Here is an 18,365-nt window from a genome sequence, read left to right as displayed (position 1 = left end):
GAGCGCGCGGGCCCTTGGGTATCTGTCTCCGCAGGTTCTGGGAGGCCGCGCCCTTCCCTCTTCCAGGAACACCTCGGCCGCCTGGCACATTCCTGCTCATTCTTTAAAACCTTGTTTTGGAATTACCTCAGTAAAACTCTGACAACGCCCGCTAGACAAAATTCATCACTTTCCCCTCTGTATTAAAACAAAAAATCATTTTTCTTATGGAAAACTTCTTTAGGGATACAAAAGCAGAAAGAATTCTGTACAATTTTTGCTCAGGAACTCACATTTCTCCTCACTGCATATAAAGACACGTGCCCTCTTATTTGCGCTCCGACATCGAGGCCCTGACCGCTCACAGTACCTGGTGCCGGGAAGGTGTTCGATATTTCTCAGATGGAACAGAAGTTATCACCTGGTCCAACGTACCCATTGTACAGACGAGGTAACTGAGGCCCCAGTTCATTAAGCAGTCAAGGCAGTCTGCCCTCTGGATTACCAGGAAAGTAGCGGGGCACAAACGGTAGGGACCTCGCCTGCCCGGTCCTGCCCGGTCCACTTACCCGGCCGGCGGACTCCGATCCCCCCCGGGCTGTGCGGAAGGACCACCACCCGGCCCCAGGCCGCCCCCTGCGCCCCTCCTCCCGCTGCCACCTGGCGAGGCCCCGCCTCGCCCAGACTCCGGACTGGAAAAGTGCCGGCGACGCCCCGGAAGGAACCGTTCGTGCCCGGGGGGGTGTGGCTGCTGGGGACGGTCGCCACCTTGGCGACCCCTACCCTCGGACAGCTTGCATTGGGGCCGCAGTGCAGGGGCCGCCCCCGGGCTGAATCGGCGCGAACTCAGGACCCGGCGCGGGGCTGGCGTTCCAGGCCGGGGGTCGGGATGCGCGGCGCGCGGGGCTCCGCCAGGTGTGAGCGCGCGGGGCGGGGCTCGGCGCACACCTCCGCGGGGCGGGCCGGGTCGGGGCGGGGCCGGACCGGGCCCGACCCCTCCTCCCGGCCCTCACCCCTCCCACTCCCGGCCCGGGATTAGCGACCTGGGAGCCCGAGCCCCGCGGCCTCCCCGCCACACTCTGCTGGGAGCGGCGGCCGCGACGGCACCATGAAGAAGTCTTACACAGGTGGGCGCCGCGCCCGGAGCCGGGGGGAGGTCGGGGTCCCGGGGCAAGCTTTGAGGTGTGGGGCGTCCCACCGGCCAGCTGACGCAGCTGCACCCCGAATCGGAGTCGCTGACTAGACGCTGGGCGCACCCCCGCCACACTTTTCTCCTCTGCTTCTACGTCGCCGCCCCAGGGTCTCGGCCCGCGCTCTAGCAAGAGACCACTGGTGCCCTGGGGAGTCCGGGTGCTCGAACTCTGATCCCCAAGACTGTTGGGCCCCGATTCTGACCTTGGCGGAGGGTCTCCTGCCCCCCTCTGTCGGCCACTACTCGCTCAGGTGTCCGGAGGGGCCACTGTGGGAGCCGCTGCCCTGGGCCGGCCGTCCCTCCTGTTCACCCTCCTTCCCCCTTGTACCTTCTCCGGAATCGCTGACTTGACAGGGGCCGAGAGTCCGGGCGTTCTGGGTTCCCCTTAGTGCCTATGTGTGCGTGGGAGGGGGCTGTGTAGAGAATTTCCTTGGGGTCAGCTTCTGGGACTGGTGGTCCAGGTCTTAGCATCCTTTCTTCAGGTGAGTTCCTGTTATTCCTCCACCCAGTGGAGCACCAGAAATTCCCAAATGGGACCATCCAGCTACACCTGAACCCCACTGGGGTTCACTTTTAGGGTGTCAGGATGCCTTTTGGTTTGCTGGCATCCCAGCTGCACTAGCAGGCTTGACAGGTGAAGGGGCCTGGCCAGTTCCCACCATGCACTCAGGATCCTTTATAAGCATTTTCCCCTTGGGTCCTCTGAAGTTCCATTTTGAGGATGGATAAACTGAGGTCACAAGCCTTGAAAGTCTGGTTAAGGGGAATCTAGATCAGTTCTCTTCTCCCTTCCTTTTTTTAATTTGTGATTTTCCCCAAAGGATCCGGGCCGGATCCTTTGTCTTCCTCAGTGGTCAAGTTATAAACGGCATCTCTTCTGCTAAGCCTGCAAAATTTCTCCTCATGTTCTTCCCCTTAATCTACTTGGACATGAAGTTTTCTGCCAAGGACTCATGAATTAATTTTTCTTGATAAGAGGACAGAGTCGTGGTATTTAGTTGGAGCTGAAGAGGTCTTTTGGGCCATCCCTCTGCCTTTGGGACATTTTCCCAGTCTTCTCCTGCTTTCCATTTTTTCAGAAACAAAACAAGTAATAAAGAATAACTCGTCTCAAAGAGAATTACTCAGAACTTCCCCTAAAATGGCCTTCTGGGTCAGTGGCTTAGAATTTCAACTTTCACCCCCTGTTGCAAACAGCATGGCCCTCACCCATCCTGAACACAGCTCCCTCTCAGGAGTGTGGGGGCGTTGATGTAATGGTGGGGGAGGAGGGGGCTTCCAGGTGGCATAGGCGAGGGTTTGGCGCTCGGCCTCTCTCCCCAACGGGTTCCAAATACTTGAGATGGTTGTGGGCATCGCCCTTTCCCTGAGTTCGGCAGCCCGGTGTGGCCCAGGGGCACCAGTTGGCTCTTGCCCTTGGCTCCTCCCACTTTGCCTTCTGCTGATCAGTCTGGCCACCAGAGTCCCCCCAGTGAGCTGGCCTTTTCCTGGGGGGACTTTGAGACCCTCCTACACAGATGCCAGAGGGCCTCTGAGGCAGGCTGGATGTGTCTTCTCCACGCTTGCTCCCTCCTGCCTTGGCAAATTAAAAAAAAAGAGGAAGGTTTCAGAGTAGTGTTCACAGGTGAGTCGGAACCAGCTCTTGTAGAGGCGGCCTCCCGGTCTCCGGTGTTTGCCTGAAGGGGCAGGGCCCGGGAGGACGGGCCTGGGAGAGCTTGGACCTCTTCCAGCTTCTCCTCCTGGCGATGGCCCAAGGCGAGCTGGGTCACTCTTGCCGTTGTGTGGGGTTGGGCTGGAGGGGGCTGGCCCAGGGGCGGGGTGGCTGCTTGGTCCCCTTCTGATGAGGGTCCAGTTCTGACTCCCATGTAGCATCAGTGCCCTGAAATTAGGGAAAGCATCAAACTGAAGGATCCCCAGCATCAAAAAATTCAAGGACAGCCAACCAGGAACGCTTTTATTTTTCACCTGGATTGAGTGGGATTATTCCTTTGGGACCTATTTGTGGGCTCAGAAATAAATCAAGAGACTTCCCTGGTGGTCCGGTGGCTAACACCCTGTGCTCCCAGAGCAGGGAGCGTGCCTGGGTTTGATCCCTGATTGGGAAACTAGATCCTGCATGCTGCAACTAAGACCCATTGAAGCCAAGTAAATAATAAATGTTGTTTAGACGCTAAAAAAGAAAGAAAGAAAGAAATCAAATATGTTCTCAGTAGAGCTGGCTTGAGCACTCACGAGTCTCTGAAAAGGGAGGAATTTTAAAAATATGTTTGAGGGGATCCTGAGTGCCTTAGATAAACACTCATGGGACACACATTATGCGCTGAGCCCGTATAGCCAGGGCCTCGAGGGTACAAAGATGATGGAAAGATGTGGTCTTTGTTTGCAAGCAAGCTGCGTTCTCTTGGGAGGCAGGATGCAGGGTGTTAACCTGGCTAGTTAACACCCCGTGCGCCCCCCCCTCCCCAGCAGTACAGTCTCCAAACACTACTGGTTTGCCCTGGGTAGGGGAGGTTTCTGGGGAAGCTGAGATTGAAATGGGCCTTGATGAATGAGCAGCTTTGAGAAGGTGGAGAATAAAGAGGGTCCTTCTGGGTGGGGAACAGAGAGTGCCCACTGAGGCTGCATGACCCTGGGGGGGGTGGTGCGTGGGAACAGCTCTGTGTCTGGCAGTTCCAGTTCTGCTCCAGGCGCTTCCTGGATGCACCTCACTCGATGTTCCATCCAGGCAGAGCTGCGGGCAGTGTGGCCCAGTGGTTCACAGTACGGGCTCCCAGAATTAAATCCTAGGCTGGCACCTCCTCCATCTCGTCGTGTGTCTCGTTTGCCTCATCTGGTAGACAGGGGCAGTGTTGATTTGTTGTAACAATGAAATGAGCTCATGCGTGAAAGGCTTGAATGCCTGCGCCATCCGTAGCTTGCTTCACTGTCCTCATCACCTGCAGGAAGCACACACAAGGAGGCTGGGTGTCACCAGCTTTGCCAGGATGCCCGAGGGGGCTGCTGGCACCCTCCCTGGGCCTCTGTTGATTTGGAGGCCAGGACTGTGGCCCAGGCGCCTCCCTCAGCCTCTCGGCGTCAGAGCGGGCTGCTGTCTGAACTTCTCCAGTGTCCTGAATTGGGGACTTCTGGTTGCATACTGGGCCACTGTGCCTTTCAGTGGCCCCAGATCCCCTGGGAGTTCTCAGTGCTGAGGGTGCTTAGCTGAGGTCCATGAGCCACAGAAATGGAAAATAAAATCCAGCCGGTGTGCACTTGGGGAATTATTCAGAGATACTTGGTGACTTTCAGATCTCCGAAGCGGTACCTGGCCTACCAAAGGTCGAACACTTGCTACTCAGAGCCCTGGGCAGGGCGGGAGGCTGCAGGTAGAGAGATTAGCCAGGCGAGCAGCCTTCCCCACGCCCAGCGCTCAGGGAGTTGTGTTCTGGGAAGCGGAGAGGAGAGGAGCAAGTCCTGGAGCCGGAGCCCGGGGTGAGGGGGGTGAGGGCGAGGAGGGTGGGGTAGGGAGGGGGAAGGCCAGTTCCTTCCCCGTCTCGCCCTGCCCCTCCGCCTGCCTCCGGCTGCCACACCTCTGCCTCCTCAGGTCCCAGCCTGCACTGCTGCAGGAACCTGGGCAGAGAGAAAAAGCCACCTCCGGCGGTCCGTTCATGTTTCCCTTGGACTGGTGCCGAGGGTCCCAGACCCTTGTGGACCCAGAGGCCCTCCCAGTGCTCGGGGAGCTGGTGGAGCCTGATCCTGCAGCCTGTCCCCTCCCCAGCCTGTTGGCAGTTATCTGCCCACCCCTGCGGCTCACCTCTCCCCATGACCCACAGTCACTTGCCTGTCCTGAGGGGGTCCAAACGCGGAGTGCCATGTACCTGGCAATGCACCTGGGTTTGAGACAACCCACCCTCCTCCTGGAAAGCCCCTGGGTGAGCCCGGGTGCAGAAGGGACACGAGATGCCCCCTCACGGGCAGCGGTCTGGAATGTATGTCCAGGTGGAAGGACGGGCTGGCCACGTGCCTGGAGCTCCCGTGTGTGAGTGTCAGCAGAGGGCATCTCACCAGGGACCCCAACAGCTGGAAGAGGCACCCCCCACCATCCTCCTCCCAGCTTCTTGGGCCAGCGTCCTCTGAGACTCCCTGCCCATCCCAGGCCCCACAGGGATGGGACCTGGGGGTGGGACCTTGTTTCTGCATGCACCGCTGTTTGTCCATGAGCAGCGTTGCGTGGGCTCTGCAGTTTGCTTAAGATGTACTTGATAAGGGTTCAGAACACAGCGGCACCGGGCCGGCCCCCGGGGCCTTGAGCGCCAGTTCCTGGGCGGATCCCACTGGTCGCCTTGCGGGGGGAGGGGGGCTGGAGAGAGAGGCCCAGGCCTTGGAGGGCAGAAGGAGGGGGCAGGTGGGGGGGTAAGTGGTGGGTGGGGAGGGAGGTGACATGCTGGGTTCCCTACAGGAGCTATTGCTTTGTTTTTTTATAATGTTTTTTTTTTGACTATGCTGGGTCTTCAGTATGGCATGCGGGCTTTCTCTAGTTGTGGCTTGCAGGCTTAGTTGCTCTGCGGCGTTGGGATCTTAGCTCCTCCACCGCGGCTCAGACCCGCATACCCTGCATTGCAAGGTGAATTAACCACTAGATCCCTGGGGAAGTCCCTGAAGCTGTAACTTTGGAACACCCCAGCCATAGGCACCGCCAGGGGATTTATAGGGGATCCGTGGGTATGAGTGGCCGGGGATGCCCCCTGGGGACCCAAAGAGGTGCATACAAGGTTACAGCCCCCACAGTGCTCCAGCGGAGACCTTGGCCAGTGAGTCCCCGTGGCAGCTACAAGAGATTGCCTATCCAGACGCACTGGTGGAAGGGAGCCTGTCCTGCTGGTCACAGGGCTCTGGGGCTGGGGGTCCTGAGGTCAGGCCTGGGACCATGGGGCCCTGAGTTTGACAGGAGAACTGAAGGATCCCTGAGGCTGGTAGCTGGTCAGCCTGCCCGTTCCCTGTTGGGCAGCTGTAACTGGGCCCAGAAACTCTGTTGAGAGGCGAAGTACCCATGGTTTTGGTGGAGCATCTGGGTGAGCTGGGGGTGTCCATTCTGCAAGTTCCTGGCCTGTTTCAAGCCTCCCTGTAGGTTCAGTTATTCTTCCTAGAAGAGTGTGCCGGGCATCGCTGAGGGCTGGCTCCTTCCTGCAGGCTGGTGGCTTTCGGCACCGCTCTGGAAGGGCGTCGTGGCCTCAGGTCTCCTGGGTTGAGTGTGGCCTTCTGCTCCCAGCCCAGTTTCTCCCTGCCTTATCTCCCTGTCCCCACCCTGGGGCCTGGGTCCATTTGCAGCCCACGTGAATGGGGGGGGGGGCATTGAGGCGCTGCCTGGGGGAGGGGGAGGCGGCTCCAGGCGTCCTGCTGTCAGTGGCCTCTTGGAAGCCTTGCAACAACTGAGCTTTGTTCCGGGCCTAATCTGACCTGGTTCTGCGAAGCGTGACTGCTGGCAGCCTGCAAGCCTCTGGGATAGGAAGGGGGAGAGGAAGATGATCCCAGTGCACCGGGCAGCCGGCTGCCCGCCCTCTCTGGACAGAACTCGAGTCCTGATCATCCTCTGAGAAATGCTGGCTTTGTGAAGGGGGAGAGGAACCCTGGATGGCTGCTCTGGCCTGTGTGTGTGGCCCCCAGCTTCCCAAGGGCCCCTGGAAGTGCTGGGTGGGGCGAGAAGGGCCAGATCACCCCCCTCCCCAGGAAGTAGTGCCCTCCCCGGCCCAGGGTTTCAGAGGCCGGACCAAGGCAGGAGGGATCCCCATGAGAGATGGGGGTTACCTTGCCTTCTTTCTGGTTCCTGGGGAGGCCTTGCTCCCCCCAGAACTCTTAAAGGGTAGGTGTACCGTGAAGCCTGGGCAGTGACTGGGCCCTGCTGGGCCTCTCAAAGCTGTACCTGGGAACCAGGGGCTGGCTGCGTCCACCCTAGACCTCCCTGAGAGTGTGCCTGGGTCCCTTGTCCCGGCTGGGCCAGGCGTGTTCGGGCAGACTGGCTGGGGATCACTGCCACAAGCGTGGTTACCAGGAGGGGCTGGGCAGACCTGGGCAGAGGTGAGCTGGCAGGCCGCCTCGGGCTTGTCCTGCCGATCAATCTGATCCACGTCCTGGGGCTTTCACAGTCCTCCCCTGGACTGTGCCTCTTGTTTCCACCAGGATCGGGGCTCAGCCAGAGAATAAGGCTCCTGTAACCCAAAGCTACTTGGAAGTGGGTTAAATGCAACCCCTGTCATCTTCCAGCCAAAGTGCTGGGCTAATCAACCCGGAGGGATAAGGGGGAGTGGTGGTTTGCAAACCTCACTAATGAACAGGTGACTTGGACTGTAGATGCAGGGCTCAGGCGCAGGTGTTGGGTTTTTGTGCAGAGGTTACTCAGGGTTGATGTCGTGGGGACAACGCCAGGTGGTGGAATGACATCGTGGGGGCCAAAGCGGGGGAGGTAGACTTCCGGTCCATGTCAGGGGCCCCGAGGGGTGGTGAACGAACTCTGAGCCGTGGGGAGCCGATCTTCCTGGTGGCAGTGTTTTCCTGGTCCCTGGGGACTGACGCTCTAGCTGCCAAGCCTGTGCCTTACTTTACTTTTTCTTCTCTCTCTCTTGCCTTTTTCTCTTTATTTGGTTGTTCGTTTTGTTCATAGTGGTGATGCTTAGTCACTCAGTCGTGTCCAACTCTTTGCGACCCCATTGTCTGTAGCCCGCCAGGCTCCCTTGTCCACAGGATTTTCCGGGCAAGAACACTGGAGTGGGTTGCTATTTCCTACTCTGGGGGATCTTCCCGACCCAGGGTTGGAACCCACGTCTCTGGCATCTCTTGCATTGGCAGGCAGATTCTTTACCACTGAGCCACCTGGGAAGCCCCGGGTAATCTTGTTCATTACTTGTTACCAAACAATGTGAACAGGAAATTAAAAGGACAGATTCTCCAATTCCATCGCTTACAACATTGTTTTCTGTGTTCCCTTTGGACTTATTTCCACACGCACGGTCGTATTGTTTGATTAGCAAAGGAATATAATGTTTTTTTCAGAGAGTTGCATATTCTCTGTACAGATAATTTTTAATTCTGTTCTTTTCACATTAAAATCAGATCCCATGCATGGATTCCCTAATTACAGTTTGAATGGCTCTTCAGAGTGGATGTTGCTGAATTTACTTAGCCATCCTCTCACCAGAGCGCTTAAACGGTCTGCGGATGCTGGCGTTCTTCCTTGGTGACGGGCGTCCGTGACCCTGTACCGAGAATGCCGTGCTGAGCTGGAGATGTGAACAGTAGCCGTGCTTATAGCTGTGAGATGTGGACTGGCTGGATACTGGAAATTTTTGGAGGCAACTAATTTAATAAAATACTGCCCAAGATGATTCCCTTTTCCAGCATTCCTGGGATGGCTCCAGAAACCAAACAAGTGTTCTTTTCTTTATACAATTGTCTTTATTTATATTTAGCTGTGCTGGATTTTCGTTGCTGCACGGGCTTTTCTCTGGCTGTGGGGAGCGGGGGCTGCTCTCTAGTTGTGGTCTGCAGGCTTCTCATTGCGGCGGCTTCTCTTGTTGCGAAGCACGGGCTCTAGGGTGCTGGGGCTTCAGTGGTTGGGGCACGTGGGCTCAGTAGTTGCAACTCCCCGGCTCTGAGAGCACAGGCTCAGTAGTTGTGGATAGGCTTAGTTGCTCTGAGGCATGTGGGGTCTTCCCAGTTCAGGGATCGAGCCTGCACTGGCAGGTGAATTCTTTACCACTGAGCTGCCAGAGAAGTCCCAGACAAGTGTTCTTAACCCAGCAGTTTATTAAGAAGTTTAATGAATAGAAAATGCCATTTGCCCCAATTATCAGCCTGCTTATAGCCACTGAGAAGTTCCGGGGTTTACTTGTCTTTTAAAAGATCTGCCCTGTTGCCTGCTGTCTGCGATTCCTCTCTCTGGCTGGCATATGATGCCAACTGCTCCCCGCCCCCTGCCCCTTCTCTCCCTCTCTTCTTTGGCCCCTAAAGGATGCAGGAGGGGGTTTCTTTGTTTCCTTGGGCCAGCCTGAATGCCCTAATCTTAGAGATGGGCCTCCTGCCCCCAGGTAAGCAGCCAGTTCTCCTGGAGATCATTCATTCTGCTGCCAGGTTACTTGGGCCGTGGCTTCTTCTGGAACCTTCAGGCTCCCCAGGCCAGGCCACAGTGCTGCCTGTCCGGCCGACCCTCCGTGGCCGTCCTTTTATTCTCTCACCTCCCATCTCCCCTCCCAGGGCCTCTGCCCCTCAGTCCCTGATCGCACCTCCCTGTGTGTATCCTTGGATTTAATCTCACGAGCATTGACAGGTTGAGTGAGACACGCCCGCCTCTTTGGTGACCTGCTGCCCATTAAGCAGAAGGACTCAAAGAATGAGTCAGCCTTTCTCATATTCTGGGGTGTCCCCTGGCTGCTCCTTTTGTTGTCGCTGTTTGTTTCTGATCGCTAACCATCCTCCACCTTATCCACGATTTCCCCCTTAGTCCGTTGGCCTTACTTTGTCAGTCTGTTCATCTTTCTCACATGAACAGTTTACTCATGGGCTGTGAGCCGGGGTCTAACCAGGAAACAAAAATCACTCCAGGATTTAGAACAGAAGGACGTAAATGTGCAGAAGATGGAGAAGCCATACAGGGCACAAAGAGGCAGCCAGGTTTGTGTGTGGGGTTTATACAGCTCTTTAACGATACGCATGGAATTATTTATTTAGAATGAGAAAAGAAATTTGAGATTATAACTTTTAAACAGTGGACAAATTTCATAAGCATCCCCCCAATTCAGAAAGCTAACATTATTTTTTTTTTTTATCAATCAACTACTTGTCCTGTCTCCAAAGTAATTTATTTTCCTACATTTTTTAGCTGAATACTGCTTGATCACTTCTTTATATGATGACTGTGCAATATGGCTTTTTACTGAGAGAATAGAAAGTTAATTCATCTCTTAGTTAATCAAAATTTAGGAACTTCCCTGTTGGGGGGGGGTCCAGGAATTAAGACTCTGCCTGCCAATACAGGGACACAGGTTTCATCCCTGGTTGGGGAACTAAGATCCTGTGTACTGTGCAGCGTGGCCAAATAATTTTTTTTTAATTTAGTTTTTACTTTTGGTAGTTGGGATGTGTGTACCTTAACTCAGAGCTTGTGGCACCTGCTGCAATTTTTCATCCTATAAACACAAGAATTCTGATAAATTCCATTTTCATGTGATTCCCATCCAGAAAGAAAGAGACAAGTACGGGGCATTTGTAACTGTCTGTGGTGTGCATGCATGCTCAGTTGCTCAGTCGTCTCCGACTGTTTACGACCCCGTGGACTGTAGCCCACCAGGCTCCTCTGTCCGTGGGATTTCCCAGACAAGATGCTAGAGTGGGTTGCCATGCCCTCCTCCAGGGGATCTTCCCGACCCAGGGATCAAACCTCAGTCTCATGTCTCCCGCATTGGCAGGCGGGTTCTTCCCACTTGGGAAGCCCCGACTTTCTGTGATACATTATTGCATTTTTTTTTTTTTTTTACCAGAGATACTTTCTGTTTTGAGTTGAAGAGAATTGGATTCTCTGCTTACAACGTTTTATCTGGTGACGGAATAATTTCCCACAGACCAGCCCCTGGCTAGTTCTTCCCTGGTGGCCCCGTCGGTAGGAATCCGCCTGCAATGCAGGAGACCAGGGTTCAATCCCTGGATCGGAAAGATCCCCTAGAGAAGGAAATGGCAATCCACTCCAGTATTCTTGTCTGGGAAATCCTTAGGATAGGGGAGCCTGGCGAACGATAGTCCATGAGGTCACAAGAGTCACCAGCAGCCTCTGGCTCCATATGCTTCAAGTCTTGCTCTCCCACACTGCCCACGTTTTTCTGGCAAAAGGCACTGCAGGACACATTCATATCTTCTTTCCATTTACTTTATTATTTTTTTTAACTTTTAATTTCATATTGGGGTATAGCTGGTTAACAATGTTGTAACAGTTTTAGATGAACAGCAAAGGGACTCAGCCATATACCTGTATCCATTCTTCCCAAACTCCCCTCCCGTCCAGACCACCACATAACATTGAGGAGAGTTCTGTGTGCTATACAATAGGTCCCTGTTGATTATCCATTTTAAATACAGCAGACACATTCTTATCTTATTCCTTCAGATTTTGCACACTAGACAGATTTGGGAAAGTAAGTAGAAGGAGAATTCCTGGCCTTAACATGGGGGTGATGAGCAGTCACTTAAGTATGCATGGAAATAGCTGTAAGCCTTGTAAATAAAGCCCTCTGAAATCCAAACTATTCTCCCAATTCAACTTTTCATTAGCAGGAGCCCCCAAAGACCAGTCTCCCCTCCACTGGTACCGTGCACAGAAGAAAGGATGGTGGGCAGGAACTCAGAGAGAAGGAGAAAGCGATCGTAACCAATTGGGGTTAAAATTTATTCCATCTTGCAAATTTTGCAGAAACCCTTGATTGGGTGAATGAATTTCTATGGCCCTTGTCAACTACCTTGAAATGGGATGTACCTGAACTAAGGACCTTGGTGTTTGATGTTTCTTAGCTTCTTGGAGACAATCAGAGATCAGTGGGGGAGAAGCCAGTACTCCCGTCCACCCCTATCAGAGGATCAGAGGGAGGAACGTGTGTTATCAGAGTCCAGGGATCAGGGTAACCTGATGGAAGGCTGGACGAAGGGGAACCTGCCCAGCCGGAGCTGCTGCAGAGTAGACAAAATCTGCCATTGGAGAAACCTTCCGAGGCTGAGAGCCAGGGAAAGATCCACCCTGGCTCTCCCTGGCTCGCTCCCTCCAGTCTCCTCCTATAGGTGGAATCCAGCCGAAAGGCTGTAGACCTGGGGACCTGGAGACCTCAGCCTGCGGAGGTCAACTCCTCTGCCTCCAAAGAGAGCCTGGGAAGGGAGAGCGATGGGGGGTGCATTTCTGCTTTAGATTATCTGTTGTGAAGCTGAAATTCAGACTTAGCTGTCGTGCTTTTTGTTATTTGTTTTGCTTTGGCCATGCCACTCAGCTTGCAGGATCTTAGTTCCTGACCAGGGATTGAACCCGTATCCTTGGCAGCGAAAGCATGGAGTCCTAACTACTGGACCACCAAGGGATTCCCAAGTATCGTGTATTTTGGATGGCAGGGTCCTTTATGTGAATGGGACCCAGAGTGCAGACGCCCAGGGCTGGCGAACCCTCGGGGGAAGGACCCCGTGCGTTCTTGGTCAGCAGTGATGTCACGCGATGCGCTTGGCCTCTCATGGTGATGAGACAGGGTCCTCCACATGCCGGAGCTGCGGGCATTTCCTCGGCCTGTGGTATCAGTGTTGCCTCCTCGCTGGGCCGGGAGTGCCACCAAGAGTGGCCAGCTCACTGTTGGTCACCACCGTGTCCCCATCTCCTTACATAGCGCCCAGTGCAGAGGAGATGCTCCCTAATATTTTTATGAGTCTACATTTTGTAGGTGCGGAAGCTGAGGCTTAGAAAGACTAAAAACTTGCCGGAAGATGCAGTGAGAGCTGGAGGTGGATTTGCACCCTGGCGCCGCTTACTCTTGCCTGGGTGTGGCTCTGCCTGGCCCCACCCTAGTCATCAGCATCAGGGGCTAGGCCCCCTTTGGGCTGGGGCTTTGCAGCTGGGTGGGCTGTGGGCCAGGAGCACCCCCTCCACTTGACAAGGGGAATGGCAGGTCAGGGCGGAAGTCAGAGAAGGGACTAGAACCTGTGGCTTTGAGATCCCAAGCTTTGCTGAAAACAGAACTTTCTGCAGTATTTAGTCTTATGCTGGAGCAGGTCACCAAGGCAGAAGGATTCCTCACCTTGTGGATGAATCCTTGAGGTTCCCTTTAATCCACAGCCCCGGCTGCCAGCCTGGAGGGAGAAGGTGGGCTGCCCTGCTCACCTGTTGAGTATACACCTCAGTGGGCAGCAAAGGCCAAGGGCAGAGGAGGGACAAGAGGAAGGAAGCTTATCTCCTTATCTCAGGTTCCTCTGAAGATAAGCCTGGAATGGGACTCTTCACTGCCAGCTGAGGCCCTTAGCTTTGATCCAGACAGCTCTTCACAGCCTCTGTGAGCACACGAACCTCTTGGGAGAAGGGGAAGACTGTGGTGCTGGGGGCAGCCGGAGCGGCAGGAGGCTCCTGGCCAAGGTCCGAATGACTTTGTTCTTTCTGGAGGGACTCACGTGATTCTTAAGAGAAAGCTGAGTATTGATTCCTTTCTGCAGATAATCTCCTGTCGTTACTGAAAATGGGCATTTGTGCTTGAGTTTGCACTGTGCCCCTTCCTGCAAAGCTCCCTTTTGAGAAAGTGGTGACGTTCCAGCTGGGAAGGGCTGCCCAGTCCCATGCATTGTTGTGACTAGAGCAAAGGATGTGTGTGTGCCTGTGTCACCCTCCCCTGGGGACAGCCTGATTCCTGCTCTGCCCCCTCCTTGGGTTAAGATGTCTGGGGTGTGTGAGACCCCAGAGGGGTTGAGGACGGCCACCCTGATCATAGGTGGGGCAGTGGCTCTGCGACCCCAATAGGAGAAGATGATGGTGCATGAAGTCCCCTGTCACTGACATAATAATAATATACTGGGCTTCCCTGATGGCTCAGTGGTAAAGAACCTGTCTGCCAATGCAGAAAACACGCCTTCAGTCCCTGGGTCAGCAAGATCCCCTGGAGAAGGAAATGGCAACCTCCACTCCAGTATTCTTGCCTGGAAAATTCCATGGACAGAAGAGCCTGGTGGGGTCACAAAAGAGTCAGACACGACTCAGCAACTAAACAATAATACACTAGCTTCAGAATCTACTTAGATTCTCAGTGCCCATTTAATCTTATGTTTTACCAGATTGTATCATAAAATTTGGCTGAAAGGAAAAAAATAAGAGGTCTTCACAGTAACCGTGTCCTTCGCTCTCTTATCCAGACTCCCCGAATTATATGCACGGGGAACACCCATGAGATAGGCATGCAGGTCCCTAGACTCGGGGGCCAGCACTGGTCTGCCTGGTTGAGGGACACCTGGCCGATCTATGGTGAAGAGTCAGGGAGGGCGCAGGGCTGGACCACCCCCTTTCTCTCGAGGACCAAGGAGCCCCGTCTCCGTGTCTGGCCACCGTCTTTCCTGATTGAAACGCTGCGTTGTCATTCTCTGTGGGACGCGGAGCAGCAGTGAGTCCCATCCCCACTCACTGCTTCCTCCTGTCTTTTGCCTCATCTGATCAGAAGTGTTTCTTTCTTTTTAATTGATTTGTTTTTTGGCCGTGCTGTGTGTCATGTGGGATCTTCGTTCCCCTGCCAGCAATTGGACCCACGCTCCCTGCAATGGAAGTGCAGATTCTTAACCAGTAGACCACCAGGGAAGTCCCAGAAGTGTATTTTAATCTTATGGCCTCCATGTGTGAAACCTGACTAGTGTTCGTCACTGGCCTATAGTTCATGAACACTTGGGAAATAGCCTTGGCCCTGCCTAGGTGAGCACAGATGCCAGATGGGGAGTTTCTGGGGGTGGAGGGGTAAGTATGGGAGTGCACTGAGATTCACAGCCCCCAAATCCTGTTTTCTCTAGATCACAGACCCTGTCCTGGCTTCCCCTAATGAGCAGTCCATCCTGGAGGCCGGGAGGGCTGTCAACTTCCCTTAGCTGGCAGGGAGTCAAATAGGACTCCTGGTAGCCTTTCTTGGGGTAGCAGCACCCTGGGTGCAACATGCAAGGTGCCTTGGTTATTACTTGAAAGTGAAAGTCACTCAGTCATGTTCAACTCTTTGCGACCCCATGGACTATACAGTCCATGGAATTCTCCAGGCCAGAATGCTGGAGTGGGTAGCCATTCCCTTCTCCATGGTTATAACTTACATTTTGTTTAAATGCATAAGCACAAGGCAGCCAATGGTTGTCAATGTACAACTGTAAATCCCTGGGTCCAGGCTGGTGTACGTATGTGGCTGTCATATAACATGGTGGTGTAGTCTCTAAGTTGTGTCCGACTCTTTGCGACACCATGGACTGTAGCCCACCAGGCTCCTCTGTCCATGGCGATTCTCCAGGCAAGAATACTGGAGTGGGTTGCCATTTCCTTCTCTAGTCATATTATACATATATATTTTTAAACAGGGCTACAGCCAAGCCTCTTTTCTTTTTTAAAATATATTTGTTTGGCTGCTTTGTGTCTTAGTTGCAGCACGTGAGATTTTCAGTCTTTGTTGGGGCATATGGGATCTAGCTCATTGACCAGGGATCAAACTTGTGTCCCTTGTATTGGGAGGTGGATTCTTAGCCACTGGACCACCAGAGGGGTCCCAATAATTATTATAATAATAATTTATATTAGTGTATCATTGATATCCTAAAAATGATATCTATTGAGTGTTTATTTGTGCCAGGCACTGTGCTAAGTGCCTGCAGTGTGTGACCTCATTTAATCTTAGTTGCCTGTGAGTAATCCCCATCTCTGTCCCCATTCTGCAGATGGGAAAGCTGAGGCTTGGAAAGGGGAGGTCATTTCTGGGGCCTGCAGTGAGTGCCTGGCAAGGTCTGGATTCAAGCCCTGTTCGTCTGACTGCAGGCTTTCCTGCCGTCCTGGCCTCTGAGAACTCAAATAATTTGGTTTGGGATGACTCCAGAGAGCTGAACTTCCAAGTCATCTCCACTGTTTCTGAGTATGTTTTATTTTAAAATTGCATAAAACAACTCTGTTCTCCCCTGGAGAGAGCCACTCTATGTCTTGGAGGCTTTTCCGGCTACCTGTTCGCCGGTCTCGGACACAGACCTGAGGAGTTGGGTCCGAGGAACTGAATTTCAGCTGCTGTAGCTTTGGGGTTTCTTCCAGGGCTCTGGTGGAGGCGGCCCTGGGCTCGGGAAGCTTGGGTGGCTGCCTCCCCTTCTTTTTTAAGGGAGCAGGCCTGGCATCTTCTCTGTGCCAGGGGCTGCCTGGCACCAGCCGTACATTTCGGGAAATCTGAAAAATAAACAGTGTAAATAAAGCCATAACTCCACCCAAGAAATCTGAGACAAGGGCTGTCTTCCTTATTAACATGGCTCCATCCCCACCGTGGGTTTGATTCTTGCGGGTCAGATACCTGGGGTTGGGGTTTAACCTGAATGGACCCTTTTCTCTCTCTCTTTTTTTAATCTTTGTCCAGGAGGGTGGGCGTCCAGCTGGGCTGGGGGGAGGTGCAATCGGAAGTGACTCGATCCACAGGAATGTGGGGTCTGGTCTTTCTCCATTCCTCACCATGCTGTTTCCATATCGAGGATTCACTGGGTTCATGGGCTCAGCTGTCGCTCACTTGTGCCACTTTCAGCCCCGACAACTGACCTCTAAGCAGCTCATTGTGTGTGTGTGTGTTGAAGTGGCGGGGGTGGGACAGATGTTGAGAATTCTCATGTGTCATTGAATGTAGTGCAGCTCCCTGTTAGGGTGTGGAAGGAGGTCACAGCCATCACGGAGATGAGGCTGGAGCTGGCACCAGGAGTACCCACGCTCACTCTTCTGTCCTCTCAGCAGCCTCCGGGGCAGCGCCTGCCTCCACCTCCTTCCCCCAGCCCTTGAATCAGAGCCACTCCAGGTTTGCCCTCTGCTGGTTTTAAGGGACCACGCGTTCTGGGAGCCGGATGCCGACCCCTCAGGCCCCCACAGGAGGCTGTGGTCCATCCAGCCTGGCTGGCGGGGCCAGCCTGGAATCACTATTCGCCTTTATCACTCAGCAGGATGACTCGCCTTTATCACGTTTCATCAGTGTCATGTGGGTGCCCAGGGAAGGATGCTCCTGTCTCCGCTGTGTGAGGCCAGCGGTAGTCAGAGTTCCTCAGAACAACGGGTCTAGTAGGAGAGAGGGAGGGAGCGATGAGGAATTGGAGTTACCACCTGCCATCTGCAAGTTGGACACCAGGGAAGCTGCTGGTGGATTCAGTCCAAGTCTGAGGACTGAGAACCCAGGGGAGGCGATGCTTAGTCCTGGGGCAGGAGGAGACCGGGGGCTGAAGCTCAGGCTTCCTGGGGCTGCAGCTCAGACAGTCGGGCAGAGAAAGAATTCTCCTTTCCTCTGCCTTTTGTTCTGTTCAGGCCCTCGTGGGACTGGAGGATGCCCACCCGCACTGGGGAGATGATCTGCTTCTCCCAGACCACTAGTCACATGTTCATCTCGTCCAGAAACACCCTCACAGACAAGGCCAGAAATAGTGTTTAGCCAAATATCTGGGCACCCTGTGATCCAGTTAAAAATGACACATACAATCAACCATCACGGTCTCTGTTATGGCTGGGGTGGGGCCAGAGGCTTTGTGGGAGTTTTGACAGCTTCAGGGCTTCTGACCCTCACTTCCCTCATCTGTGAAATGGGGGTGGTGGCACCTGCCTCGTGGGCCTGTCACACTGAGTGAGTAGGAGAATGGACCTAAAGCCCATGCTTGTCATGGAGCCTTGGCGCGGGAAGTGGCTGCGGGAGCCCAGTGTCCACCTGGTCCTCCTTCAAGGACCCTCCAGTCCTCACCTCCTCAAAGCCTTACCAGTCACCCCAGCTCCCAGTGCTCACCGCCCTTGGGAACCGCATGTCACGTGCGTCTCTTGCAGTGTTGTTTACATGGTGTGTGTGTGTGTGAGTCGCTCAGTTGTGTCCGACTTTTTGCGACCTCATGGACTGTAGCCTGCCAGGCTCCACTGTCCATGGGATTCTCCAGGCCAGAATACTGGAGTGGGTGGCCATTCCCTTCTCCAGGGGATCTTCCCAACCCAGGGATTGAACCCAGGTCTCCCGCATTCCAGGCAGATTCTTTACCATCTGAGCTACCAGGGACGCCCATTTATATGGTAGGTGAGTTCAGCTCAACCTGGGGCCGTCTTGGGGTCTTCCCCAGCCTGGAAGGGGGCCAGGGCTTAGTGGCAGGTATTTGCCAACACCAGGCTCTGAAGGACAGCCCTCTTCCCATCTTGTCAGCTGTTGAGTCATCCTGCAGATGTGAGGACTGTCTGCGTCCCGGGGGCTGGACAGGGAGACCAGGCCTGCAGGCTGCCTTGGTCAGGACTCTGGAAACTTTCAAAACAAAGCAGACTGCATTCACTCCTGGTCCGTCATAGTTTAGGAGTGGGCTTGTGGAATAAGTGATGAATGAATGAATGAGTCTCTCTGGCAGACTGCAGGGGAGGAGCTGGCACGTCTGGCTCTAGCAATCTGGGTGCATGTCAGATGGCGGAGGCTGCAGGCAGGTGTCTGTGTCCAGCCCGGGCCCATCC

General features: G+C 54.3%; 1 protein-coding gene across 2 annotated transcripts in view; it reads left to right on the top strand.

The window, feature by feature from the left end:
* Positions 1-1,024: 1,024 nt before the first annotated feature.
* Positions 1,025-18,365, top strand: part of SEPTIN9 (septin 9) — a 176,737-nt gene continuing 159,396 nt past the window's right edge. The window contains exon 1 of one of the 2 annotated variants that reach the window (XM_070479900.1): positions 1,025-1,106. In XM_070479900.1, the coding sequence (XP_070336001.1) occupies positions 1,088-1,106 (19 nt within the window). In that variant the 5' untranslated portion in view covers positions 1,025-1,087. The remainder of the gene's footprint in view (positions 1,107-18,365) is intronic. The other variant, XM_070479898.1, reaches the window with a different exon arrangement.

Source organism: Odocoileus virginianus, chromosome 17, assembly GCF_023699985.2.
Source record: "Odocoileus virginianus isolate 20LAN1187 ecotype Illinois chromosome 17, Ovbor_1.2, whole genome shotgun sequence".
Lineage (NCBI taxonomy): Eukaryota > Metazoa > Chordata > Mammalia > Artiodactyla > Cervidae > Odocoileus > Odocoileus virginianus.
This window is presented reverse-complemented; position numbering and strand designations above follow the sequence as displayed.